This window comes from Zonotrichia albicollis, chromosome Z (genome assembly GCF_047830755.1).
Source record: "Zonotrichia albicollis isolate bZonAlb1 chromosome Z, bZonAlb1.hap1, whole genome shotgun sequence".
Lineage (NCBI taxonomy): Eukaryota > Metazoa > Chordata > Aves > Passeriformes > Passerellidae > Zonotrichia > Zonotrichia albicollis.
The window spans coordinates 2,636,850-2,650,669 of record NC_133860.1 but is presented as its reverse complement, the minus strand read 5'-3'; the positions used below and the strand labels follow the sequence as shown (position 1 = coordinate 2,650,669).

The 13,820-nt window shown below is 38.3% G+C and overlaps 1 protein-coding gene and 1 long non-coding RNA gene across 4 annotated transcripts in view; one reads left to right on the top strand and one right to left on the bottom strand.

Moving 5' to 3' along the window:
- The window catches only part of TRPM3 (transient receptor potential cation channel subfamily M member 3), a 411,968-nt gene that overhangs the window by 220 nt on the left and 397,928 nt on the right, over window positions 1–13,820 (top strand). The window contains exon 1 of one of the 3 annotated variants that reach the window (XM_074532493.1): window positions 957–975. The exons of 1 other annotated variant lie outside the window; for it this stretch is intronic. In XM_074532493.1, the coding sequence (XP_074388594.1) occupies window positions 973–975 (3 nt within the window). In that variant the 5' untranslated portion in view covers window positions 957–972. Of the gene's footprint in view, window positions 1–956; window positions 976–2,993; window positions 3,054–13,820 lie in introns of those variants that run through there. One more of the 3 variants, XM_074532490.1, reaches the window with a different exon arrangement.
- The window catches only part of LOC113459599 (uncharacterized), a 43,417-nt gene that overhangs the window by 16,474 nt on the left and 13,123 nt on the right, over window positions 1–13,820 (bottom strand). The gene's annotated exons all lie outside the window — the stretch shown is intronic.

Here is a 13,820-nt window from a genome sequence, read left to right as displayed (position 1 = left end):
AGAGGGATTTTTTAAAAGTTAATTTCAGATGTTGTGATTGCTCTTTCCTAAGTCTCTAGGGTGGCATGGCTAGGAAACTCTGGAAATTCACTGAAATAGCTCACGCTGAACCTCTGAGATCAGCTGCAGGCTGGAGTAGAATGACTGCAAAGATGACTGCAAAGCTACAAATGCCTGAAAATATCACTCTTCTTGACTGATGCTGCATCAGGATACTAGAGACCTTGTATCATACAGCAATTAACTGTTTATAGATTTGTTGCTCCAGAATGGGCAAACAAAGTGATGAATACAGAAAGGTTTCAAATGTTCTAAATAAATCATCACTGTCATGGAAGGGAAAAGATTAATTTCAAAACTACCACCCAGTTTAATGTAATATAACTGCATTAATTAATTCATGATGCTTTTAAATAATACGGACAGAATAAAAAAAAGTTACTTTTTTCAGTTATGAAAGAATACTAGTGTTTTGACTTCTCTGTTCTGATTGCTCAATGCTTAATTCTTGTACACAGAGTGTGTACACAGAGTGTATACACAGAGTGCCAGTGATTTGGTCTTTGTTGCCTGTAGAATTTGTCTACTTTTTCATCAGCATTTGTTATATGGGGTAGGAAGTTGATTAAATGACAGCTAGTTTCTGCACCCTGTTCTGGTACCAATATGCAAATACATTTCAAGGGCTGACACTTAACTCTGTTGAGAACTTTGACCAACCGGAATTGGTTTTGGATGCGTGAGATGTTTTCATCAGGGGTTTTGATTGTTATTGCTTTGGACTTCACAGTTTATTAGACTAAAGAGACAAGGTTTTCAGGAGCAGTAAAACTTTTTATGTTATTTGGGTGACAAGAATGTAGAATTTTCTTGCTCTGTGAAATGGATTTTACACAGAAAACGTCCTTCTGTGACTAAAACTGTACAAACAAATTTTCCCAAAGAAGGCTAATCTGGAAAGGTGCTCCAACTATGGTAAGTGATCTTACTGCTTCCTAAAAGATTAACTGTGAAGTGAAATGTCTTGCTTCTTCTATTTTCCATACTGTGACTTTGCTTTAGAGGCACTCTAAGAGAGGTAAGTGCTGAGACATGATGTCTGACAGTAGTGTTATAGGTGGGGCAGAAGGAGCTTCTTTGGACAGAGTAGGGTTTGAGCAAGTTTAAAAATAAGCATTATATGGAACAGCCATCACAGTCCTCTGGCACAGAAAAATGCAGGTCTGGGGACCTGCATTTTATTTTTGTGGCTTTCTGTAAACATAAAAGTTGATTAATAAATAAATCTATAGACAGGATTAGGACCTGTCTATAGATGGCTGGAAATGATAAAATTCTCATTACTGGGAGAAGGGACAGATGAAATGTAAAATGGATTCTCTGGGTCTTTTCCGCTACTATTCAGGTTTAAGAGCAGAAATATTTCGAGATGCAAAATATGCAGGTCTGTCTTTCTTGTGAGCAGCCTTAGAGGCAGAGATGCAGAGGCTGTCATATATTAGTGCATAGCAAAGGAGATGAAGACATCCAGGAGAATTTTCCCAGCAAGTGAATAGCATGGTCAAAAGATCTCAGTGTTTCTGAGGGATTCTTAAAAATACATGCTGTTTCTGTTGTTAGTTAGGCTAACTGAACTTGTATGGAGAAGATGGCTTGAGGAGAAGTTAGGACTGGCATTTTGATTTGTAGGTTCTGGACCTCAGACATAGTATGCTAAAATTATATATGAAAATTATTTTAGAGATCTTATTTTTACAACCCAGTGATAGAAAAGTATTTTTTCTAATTCCGCTCTCTTCATGCAATTATAAATGTACAAATACTCTCTGAAAATCGCTAGCTTTTCATGAAGTTCTCTTGTGAAGGTCTGATATGCTTTTTGTACTTTTTTATATTTCCTCTTTTAATGTAAAAAATTGTGCATACTTAAGGTATCTGAACACCTGCTGATCTCAGTGCTCTCTGCAGCAATCCTGTGACTGTTTTGTCACAAATAGTAAAGGGTTTACATACATGGAGTACAGTACTGCTAAAACAATAAACATAAGTTCACTTGGGAACAAAATAATATTAAAAAAGAAAAAAGTAAAACCCAATGTTGTCCAATATCAGGAATTTTTCTGAATGATTAGACTACTTTCAGAAACACAACTGTATATTTTAAAATGGCTAGGAATATAATTTGGAAGATATAATTTATAATAGAGATTAAAAGGTTAATTGTTTACAGGTTTTGTCTCTAGCCACTGAAAATGCTAGTTCAGCTGTATGATGGCATTCTTCCCAGCTTAAATATCTTTATTACAAAAAGAGCAGGTGTAGTCCCTATGTGTACTGCTGTATTTTTGATTTTTAGTGGTACTTTACATTATTAGCATGAACAGTAGTGACCCTATCTTCACCCTAAAACATATTGAAAATTGTTATTGTTGTTTAAAGGAAGCATCTTGGAAAAGGTCCTCCTGATGGTTGTAACAATATGAACATATAATTCAAAAACTCCTGTTGTTGCATGACATCTCTTCTCCAAGAAGCTGAAGTGTCAAGGTTGGCCAGAGAGGATCAACTTGCCCACGATGTCTCTGGTAAAGCTTTCCTGTGACTAACACAAAAAAGCAAATGACAGGCTTTTCAGTATCGTGTCTCTTTAAAGCAGATTTCTGCTGCTTTGGTCTTTTGGAATCTGTTTCTATTGGTGTCCTCCAGCTCTAGCTCTGATCAGAACTCACCAGCTCACAGAAGGTCCTTCAGGAAATCACCTAGCAAGGTACCTCAAGGAACACATTTTTCAGTGCAGTCAGGCCCAAAAGCATTTGTGAGTTAAGACACCACAACATTTTCCATCCACAGATTTTAAATGGATGAGTGCATCCCTGAGCAGTACCAGGTGGATCATTTTCTAGACTGTGGGCAGAGCAGCCAATTTTCTTCAAGTCATTGTTAACTCTGGCATTTTCCACACGTCTGGGTATCGATCTGCTCCACTTTCTGACACTCTGCTCTGCTGGATGAAGGATTGCCTGTCTGCCTGTGGAGTGCTCATTGCTGCTGAGGTATGTTTCATGGATCTTCAGTGCACACGAGATCATGTCTCACTGGAAAATAAGTGCTTGCCTAACAAGCTGACTCACTCTCACTGCTGGAGGGGTGATATGCCAGTATCTGGGTCTGCAGACACTTGTCATGAGTGAGAACCAGCTGTGGTGATGGGTATGTGAGTGTGGTGTGGGAGTTGCTGGTTCTCTTGAGAAGCAGGTGTGAAGTTTTCGTGGCATGCAACACCCTCTCCTCACTTTGCTATGAAGGGCATTGCTGCCTGAGAAACACTGTACTCACAAAATTAGACCTAGAGTTACATTGACTGTGCTGATCATTAACTGTTTTTGTCTGATGGCCAGCTTTATTCAGTATGAATAGCACAGAGTCTCAGGGGAAAATGTAAAATCTTAGGAAGATCTCTGATCTGCTGATGAGAAAGAGAGAGGGGAAGCAGACTTTATGTGAACAACCTGGATAGGTGTTTTGCCTGAAGTACAGTGAGATGCAGCTGAATTTTGGTTTTCTTTAAGTGAGAACTTACCTTTGAAAGACCAGGTGCATGAATGGTTTGAAATACATTTTGGAGACTGAATACTTTCTATGGAATAAATACACATTTTCTAGGTTTTTCTCATCAGCATCAAGTGAAAGGCATCCTCTAATCATCATTTTAAATAGGGTGAGTGGTCTTGTGATAGCTGGCTACCCTATCATGATTTTAAATGTGCCATATGTACAGGGTGACAGTGTCTTTTTTAAATGGAGACTGCATCCAGGCTTGAGGGTCACTCCAATATAGAGCCAATGCATCCGGAGATGAAGTTACAATGCTTTTTCTCTCTAAATAAATTCTAGACCAGAGTACCTTTTAATGAGTTCAAAACTAAGGGTTGAAAGATGTAACATGAATTATTCCTTTAGTGCCTCTCATATTGTTCTCTGTAGTTTCTTATAGCAAAATTTTGGGGATTCCCACGAGTACCAAAAAAGGTTATCACAAGGTAATGAAGCTGCTGTTTAATTATGCTGCCAGGCCTTTAAGTTAACATCCTGGAGATGCTGCGACCTTCCTGGAGACAGGGGGTTTTGGCTGGTGATTGCAATTAGTTGCAATTAGTGTGTGAACCGTGAGCGGCTGGTCCTGAAGCCCCATCCCGCTCCGGGATGAGCCGGGATGAGCTCGGGTGTTCCTGATACGGCTTTGCCCTCTGGCGGTGCTCGCTTGAAAGATTCCCTAAGCTCGGGAGAGATAAAGCCTCTGGAGACTCGGGAAAGATCTGGGGAAACAGCAGGTGTGTGTGATGGACACTAAAAGTACACTAAAAGAGGGAAAGGTCCTGCAGACATCAGTGCTGTGGATGCCAAACAGGATCCCAGGGAAGTCAGAGGCAGCAGGGTTTAGTGCTCCTTCATCGAGGTAAGCCTAACAAGAAGGAGTTTTTCTCTGCCCAAAATGCAGTTCCACACTGCTCTGACCAATCCTCTGACATGACAAATACATGCACTTGAAAAATATCCCAAGTATTGTCTTATTGAAGCTCAGCTCCTTTCCTGATGGGAAAAGACAGGACACACCCTGAAAAGGCTGTCCTGTATCTTTTTAATGGAGAGAACTCTGGGGAATTGGGAACTTTAATGGGAGACATCCTCTCCCCAGCCTTCAGAAAGCTCTGAGTAATTCTAATGAGTTTTCATGGACTGGCCTTTCATTTAACTTCAGGTGTTTCTGATGGGAGACAGTTTTTTATTTTTACAGCCTGGGTGTTTTATGTGGCAGTTCTGCATGTGTCTGAATAGAAGTTCTGCTTCTCCTCTTGGAGAAAAAAACAATTATTTATAGCCTAGAAGGGAAAGAAATGCAAAATGCTTATCTGAGAATGCAATTAAGGTTTAAATCAGGTGTTGAACAGCAATTAGAATAAGGAATGTTGTAGTTTGAGGGGAATAACTGTCTTAGGCAATATTAAAAAAAGATGCATATTTTGATGTCTAGATGCAGCTTTATTTAATGTTTTTGCTGTTTTCTTTCTACCTTAAATTAGGAAACAAGGAGATTTATGCCTTTCAGGGAATGATGGTTCTTTTTAATCTTAGGGAAAATATTTGGAACAGTTGTTGTTATATTCAGTCATATAAAAAAGCAATACAGAACCTCCCTTTTTACTAATTTTTTTAGCATTTACATGCAGAAATTGCCAGTAAAAAGAGAATCAATGTACTTACAGAGGACATGCAAATTTAGGGTTAATCACTGCAATAATGTTGTGGAAATTGCTATGAAGAAGTTACTAAAAATGTAGGGCATGGCACAAATTATGTATTTTTCTCCACACTCTGAAAGAGCCTGGTTATAGGAGACAGGCCTTGCTTGGACATTGCAGTTATCGTATCCTGTATAATGGGCTTTGAAAGAAAGAGCAGTAAAATGATCCTTCCCATCATCTATACGACCACCCTTCATATACCCTCCTTCTTTCAAAAATTTGTTTTCTCTTTTACGTTCAGACCCTGACATTAGCTATTTAAGCCTTGCAAAGCACCGTGCTAGAAATGAACAGTACAATTTTGTTATTCTGGCAGTATCTCATTACATGAAACCAAGGATCCCTATGGTCAGAAAAAGGTGTCCTGAGAAAGATGTCAAAGCACTACTAAAAAGCCAAAAGCCAAAAAACTCTGAATGGCATTCCCTTCACACAGATCAGCGGTTTTTTGTTTTTACACCAGAAATTACAAGATTCTGTGTACCCAAATTGATGCTGTCCATTGAACTGCAACAGGGTTTTCAGGGTATTTTGCACCCATGGGAGAAGAAGGAATAAATCAAAACCTGAAATATACATACTTGTGAATCTTTTCATGTAAAATGAGATCTTTGTTGCTCTCTTCAAATTTTCTAGTATTTAGCAACAAAAGAAAAACTACTTCTCTTTTATCTCAGTGCAAAGGATCCAGATTTTTATCAGTTCTGATTTCAGAATTCAAATTTTTGATGCTCTCGTTTAGTAAATAGGGCTTCTTCTTAACACAACCATGCCTGCAAAGCCCTGAAATAAAAAATTGCCAGAGATATAACCTGTATTACCTGAGTTGATATATTGGATAGCATCTGCATATTTGGGAAGAATCACTTGCATGCTTTAAAATGTAAGAATTTATTACATTCTTTCTTAAATTTCTATTAGTTTCTTACATTGAAATTCTGGACAAAAGCATAAATTACTTCTTTAAATAGTCTGTTCAAAACACAGCAATTTTTTTTAAAGGAGATATAAATTTGAAATGTCGCTCTCTTTAAAAACATGCTTTTTCTTCTTGTTAAAGATGAATAAGCAATGTACTTCTGATTCTTCTTCTTTCTCTTAAACTTTCATGTGTTTATGTGGCCATTTTTCTCCTTCAAAGGATAAAGAAATGTAATGATGATTAATAACTGTATGAATATAGGCTTTCAAAGCAGGCAATAATTCTGGATTTCTAAGGTTATTTGGTAAGAATAACATATATTCTGTACTTTGGGAGCACTAGCTTTGGGAGCTAATATTTATGCATTTCACTTCCAAACAAAAATATATGCTGTTTCTAACTACTCTTCGGAATCACTTCAGTTTTCTTAGTACGTGCCTTCTAAAACTGTAATAACAGTGGAGAGATTTGTGGATACTTAAAAGAAAGACTTTCCATGTTTAGTGTACAGCATCTAAAACCATGTGAAAAGGCTGAGAAATGGATAAAAATGAGACAGAGTATGAAGAAAATTAGGAGAGGTGAAATAAAGAATTGAAATTAAAGTTGGTGCTAGGATGTTTACATTTTGGTATCTATGTGGTTGGAGGGGTTCAAAAATTAAAATATGGTGAAAATTGTGGGTGAGGTAAATGGCTTATGACCAGCACTTGAGTGGGTGTTGGCAGGATCTTGAGGAGGAGAGAAAGTCAGGACAAATACCTAGACCTGCAAGACCCAGACAAACAGTTTGGTAATTGGGATTTGATTTGGAAAGCCAAGCCCATTCTCTCCACTGTGAATACCTACACCCTTCTATCTGAAAAATCCCTTGCCATTTTCTTTAGCCCTGTTCTTTTTCCAGTTCTGCAGGTTAATGTAAAAAATAGTGTAGGAACAGTAAATTCCCTAGTAAGATCACTTAAGCTTAGTGATTATTTCCACATCATAGTTTAAGACATCATCCTGCATATTTTACCAAAGCATCCAAACAAAGAATTCTCACAGTTCCCTCCTACAGAAAACATTTGCTGAAGACTTGGGAAGAATCTTATAGCTCAGCTGTTTAATCACAAACAATTGTAAATAGAGTATGGGTTGGCATTTAAACAGCATGTAATGGAAATCTTCCTTCTCAGAGAATCTGATTTAAACTGTAGTCAGCTTCCTAAATATTCTAATAGGTGTAAATCTTTTTGTCCTCATATGGTTCTTATTTTGTGCAGCTTTCCAGTTTATACCCTCCCCCTAATAAAGGGTATTAAAAAAATCTCATCTTTGAAGGACTATCAATGAACCTTTGGCTTCAGGATACTTTTACTGATTTGAAATTTCAGTAATTCAAAATAGTCACATGAGCGACCTGGAAAAGACTTAGGCCTGTTATGAGCAGCTGATAGTAACAGTTCAGCTGTATTCCAGTTTGACATGGCTTAAATCCTACTTAGGACTACATGGATGATAAACTTGAGAACATTATTTGCAGTTCTGGGATAAAATGTCTTCTCCTTTTTCTCCTATAGAGAAAGGCTGACCCAGAACTCAGTCACACTAACTAAGTTAAATACTGTAAACTAGTTCTATTTATTAATTTTTAATTTTTTAAAAAAAATTACTTTTCATGTTGTTATTATGCTCTTAAAGCCAACACTTTCCATTTGAAACCAAAGAGCAGTAGAACAGACTAGATTTTTATTTTTTGCCAATTTGGAGCAGGGACAAAATTGTAACTGATGAATATTCCACCAAGGAGTGGATAAATAAATTTAGAGGTATGTGAAGCTGCTCACCTGGCTGCTCTGGCTACATTGCCAGATTGCTTCCTGGTTTGAATCTCTCCAAGTTCACTTTTATGCCAAAGCAGGTTAAGAGCTTTGTTACAGACACCCAAGGGTCCAGCAGGTCTCATTTAGTTATTCTTCACAGTTGTTCTCACACAGATTTGCATGATTAGAGCCTCCCCAAAATACACCATTTTTGAGCAAAATTTCTTAAGGAGTGTGATCACTAGAGAAGGGATTGATCTGCTTAACACCACCGGTTGTGTTTGGAGTATTTACTCTGCCCAGGCTAACATGTTTTGGATACCTCCTGTAACTCCTGGGAGAGCCCTGCTTGATGATCAGGAAACTGGTCTGAGCAGGGGGCACATCCCTCCAAAGTGTGTGGAGTTGGCTTTACAGGATATAGGATGTCCACAGGTGGGCTTACTTCCTGCTAGAGTGGTTTTTTGTAAAGATCCCTGTGCTCTCCTTGCTGATGCTTTATTCACAATTCCATCGTTTTCTGCCTCCTTATAGAGGTGCACATTCTTTTTTTTTTTCATGTTCTCTTTAATATCCTGGTAAAACCTGTTTTAGAATCAGGGCATGGAATTTGCCTCTAAAGCAGAACATGCTCAGTGAAGCAAAGCTGGCTCTTTCAAACACACGTGCCACGAAGTACCTTCACCTTACTTGTGATAAACTAAAAGCCTGTCCAGAGACACAATACTGCTCTTAGCTTCATAAAATCCTTGTCACAGAGGGTCTGGCATACATTCTGATTTAGACACTAAAATTGGTTTTGGAGCATTAAGCTTTTTGTGACTCATTAACCTGTTAGACAAATCCCAGATGCAATAGAGTAACTTCTAAAAAGCTAAGTTATTTCCTCTTCAGATACAATGAAGATCAAAAACTAACAACTTTTTAAGTTTGCAAATTCTGGGAAAAGATAATTGGTTTTATTAATGTTAAAGATTCTGTGAAGTACATCAAATTGTGATGTAATATTAATGCATAAGGATGTGGGCATAGCTGTTAGCCTACAAAGTAGGCAGATGCTGGAATAAGACTTGAATCTCCTAGGAATGGGCTAAAATCTAGTAATCAAAACACAAGATGAAAAAGCATATGGAGAGGCAACACATTATCCACTACTCTATGCTTTAATTAGAGCTAACTATTCAAAGTGGGATGTTTCAGCTCTGGTCTCATAACTCTACATCATAATAATAAATAATCCTGGGCAAATTAAATTTCCCATTTTCTATGGCAGCATGTTCTGTGATTTAAACTGTAAGCACCTAATTACTTGTAGGTAAGTAAAACACAATAAAATGAAGTTAAATAGTGTTAAGGCAATTTTTTTCCCACGGATTGGGATTTTCTCTCATAGCTTCTACAGTGATTGTAGAATTGTAAATAATGGCAAGAGTTTACATTTAAGAGTTTATATTTAAAGGACAGAGTTTAACTCTGTCCTTTAAATATAAGAGGGAGAAACTTTGGATCTTCATGTAATTTTCTGTGAAATTTGGATAAGATTTTTAAAATTTTAGTCAAAAGTGCTCAGTCTCCATGTTGAAGAATGGTCTTGCAGGCAGATAATTTTCCAGCTTGTGTCACCAAAGAAAGTCTGGCTAAAAGAAGTTGCATATAAGCTCAATTTATGTTGACTGATGCAACAAAAAGTACTTGCAGTTTTTCTAGCATGTCTGGGTTTTGGGTTGGTTTTTGGGTTTTTTTTGTTTTTTTTTTCCCAAAATCAGAAATTTAGACATTTTCAAAACTCAGCATTTGTGAAATTAAGTTTCCTTATAAATTGACACTGACCACGTAATATATATTTCAGGTTTTCTGCCCTCCTGCTGATGAATAACAGAATGTAGTTGAGAAGTTGTGTTTCTTTTAGCTTTAGAACAAATGTATCCTTCAAAAGTGTTTACATATCTTTCATTCTATCTGTTAAGCTTGCCTGCAACCTTTGTATTTGGGTGGGGTTTTCCCCCTCTTTTCTCCTTTTGGTCTTCCAATAGACAGCAGTAAGTTTGTCAATGGTGGTTAATAGAGCAATGTTACTGCTGCTTTTGGAGAGCGCAGGTGGGACCAACAATCTTGCAACAGTAATCAAATCTTCCTATTTCTGACATCTTAGTAGCAGAATGAAGCAGCAGGTCATTCTTTGGACATCAGAAATGGAGAAAAGTGAAAATGTTTGTCTAGATTTTGACTTTTGAAATTATAGAAGTAGATGTTAAGGGGAAAGGTCTTCTCTTCCATCTTTCTCCCAACTCCCACCTGAATAGAAGGGAATCTTCAACCCAAAGCACGTGGTGTTTTACATGGGTTGTTGAATCAGGCTTAGTGCATGAACATGGCTTGCTGATTGATTCCTAGGAGTAGAGAGGATGTATCACAGAAACAGCAATCCTACTGAGGAAGGAGGGAGGTCAGAGCATCAATGGATTCATCTCCAAGTATATACACCTACAGAACTTGATGTAGATAGGAGTTTATTTGGAGGCATCTGTTTCATTACGATAATCAGTACCAGTTTAATATTACACAGTTATAGGTTATTTTGATATCACCAAAGAACTCTTATATCACTCTGTGTCATCTCTAAGATTGTTAAATATACTACAAAAACCATTATTTTCTAGGTGGTGGTTGTTGGAGGTTAGGAATATTAATTGCTGTCATTGAGGCAGAGGTAGAAACTAAGTCAAAGGGCGCTTTCCTAACTGAGCTGCGTGCTCCTTATTGGGAGAAGTTTTCAGTCTGGAAGTGCTCATTCCCCACCCTCAGTGAGAGCTGCCTCATCCTTCTGCAGCAGATCGAGAGGAGGGCCACAAAGATGATTGAAAGAATGGAGCATCTCTCCTGAGAGGAGAAGCTGAGGGAATTGGGATTGTTCAGCTGGCAGAAAAGAGAGTGCAGGGGAGACATTATTGTGGCCTCCCAGTATTTTTAGGGGGCCTTTAAGGAGGATGGGAACAAATGTTTCTTCAGGGCCTGTTGGACTGGGACAAGGGGAAATGTTTTTTTACCTAAGAAGAGAGTTAATTTGGACCATTATTAGGAGTAGTTCTCCACAATGAGGGTGGTGAAACACTGGCACTTGTTGCCTAGAGAGGTAGTGAGTGCCGTATCCCTGGAAACTCTTAAGATCAGGTCGAACAAGGCTCTGAACAACCTGATCTACTTAAAGATGTTCCTGCTAATTGGAGGGGCCTTGGGCTAGAAGGCTTTTGAAGGTGCCTTCCAACCAAAACTATTTTATGATTCTGTGGCCCACCAGCTAAGAGCACTGGAGTAGCAGAGCATCCCCTCGCCACCCTTCACCTTGGAGGAGGCAACAGGGCTGAGCAGAAAAGTCGTAACAGAGAGCTTCACCCTTTCAGATAATGGGCCTGGCTTTGATCATTCTCTCCCTGGGGGACCCAAACCTTTGAGGTACCCTTGAAGTAAGGGAAGTTGGGTTCTGCCTTGCTGCAATTTCATACACTCAGAATTGGAAATGAGAAGAAAAAAGGCTGTGGGGGCTCTGCCTGTCCTCCTCTCTCCTCCCTTCTTTGCTCTGGAGTCCAAACTTTGTAGAAGAAAATATGGGGAACAGCAAATAGTTGAAGAAATAGTCGTCACAATAGTTGTTTATCCTTTCTGTAAATTCTGGGTATTCTCAGGAACCTCTTGTTAAAAAAGATGCGTATGAAATGAGTTCATTATAATCACAGAATCACATAGGCCAAGTTCTAAAAAGTGTCCTGTAGCTAATGAACCTTTTGTCAAATGTCATGTTGTTTACTTCTGTCATACTTAGGTTGTGCAGGCTCCCTGCTCCTGGACTTGTTAGGATGATATATCATTAATGTAACTCCTTTTATACTTCTATTTCTTTCCTTTGAATACTGACTATTTGCCACTGATTGGAAGTAACAGTGAGACATATTTACATTTCCAATGATACATATTTCCTGCATCATTATTCTGTTTGCTAGCAACAGTTCTTTTTGCTTTTTAATGATCTGACTCATAATTTATTTTCCATGCACCTTTGTTTAGGAAAAAACTTTTTAGGTCTTCCTTACTTAGGAATAAACATTGCGGTCTTAGGAAGAAACATATGCTGCAGCATTTCTTAGATCCAATATTTTTTGTAACTTCCCACACAGAGTTCAACCTGCTCATCAAAATAGTGAATTACCAGAGTTCCCTCTACTTTTTCCAGAAGAGATGAGGAGAAAAAGTGTCCTCTGACATGGAGGAAGGGAAGAACTCATGCCTATGAAAGCAGGCCTCAGGTTGACAGAGGTTTCCATTTATTTTCATACTTTAGGAATCACAGAGGCAATCATTGCTATAACATAAATGGCTTATCTAAGCCCACAAAGGCCGGTGTGGCCCTCTAGAATAATCTGTCTTGCTGACACTACAACACAGCACTGAAGCTCAAAATACCTGTCTACATACACCATACGTCATGACCCTCCAAGCCAGAGAGCAGGCCCTGTCATTTGTGCCCCCATAACTGCTGTCAGGCGTCTGAGCCATGCTGTTGCCAGCCAGTCTGTGCTTACAGGCAGCAGGATGTGTCCTTTGTGGGCTTAGCCCACATTAAGAGGGTAAAGATGAATCAAATTGATGTACACTTACCATATCCTGTAGCTGAAAATACAGGCATTCAGGACAAGCCACTTCATGAACCATGGGTAAGAAACCACATGCTGAAATTCAGCCTGAGAATGTGTCCCACGGATGCAAACTGGAACCTGTTTTCTTTATTTCCTTCCGCAGTGAATTCTGGTTTCTGCTGCTGCAGTCACTTTTGAAAGATATGGAATCACTAAAATCCTGTTTAAAAACAAAAGCAGTGGACTTTTCCCATGTAAACATATTGGCATGCCTTTTTGCCCAAAGTCACTAGCCATGACTCCCCTTCTTTATGTACTGTATCACTTTTAATTGCCAGTTAATTGTATCCCTCCCTTCTTCTCTGTGTCCTGAGTGAAAGGAAATCACAGCTGTGTAGAGGGTGTATGTCACAATGTGCCACTGTTATTTCCACTGCCATTTAATTCTCACCCCTTTCTAATGCTCTTTTAAGGCAGTTGTTGCATCTGATTCACCTACAACTGCAATTTTTCCCCTGTTACAACAAAAACCTTCTAAACTCTTTGCTACATTCTTTTGCTCCTACACTAATTGTTAAAGTAATCATATTTGACTTGCATTTAGGGTTAAATGACCAGCTGCAAAATTTTCTTTTTAGTCTTTCATGAGTTTTAAAATAGGCCTCACTTACTGTGCACCTGAGATTAATCTGTGTTGTAGGTCAAGAAAATATGATTGTATGTAGTTGCTATGATAAAGATCTTACTGATGAAAAGGAACTGGGGAGGGTGGGGGAGGAGAGGTCATACCAACTCAGAGCTCATCTGTTTGGATGAATGGACTCCTCAGGCTTGGACTTGCTCAGATACTTCAATCATCTTAGTTCTTTGTATTTTAATCAATTTTAATATCATGAGACAAATGAACCTATATTTTGCAATATATTTTTTTTATTTATGTCTATGAGGGAAAATTATCTTTTTAAACTTAGTACAGCTGCTGCTCAGTTAGCCCAGATACATCTTTTTCAGCCTTTTATTTTCTTGAAACATACTTGCTGGAAAATATTATGCACAAACATGAGGAACAAAAGTTTACCAGAAGGCCGTTAAACATTCGATGTGTTTAAAATGGAAAGACAAACTTTTAAAAAAAACTGGTTTGGAAAGGGACCAGCTG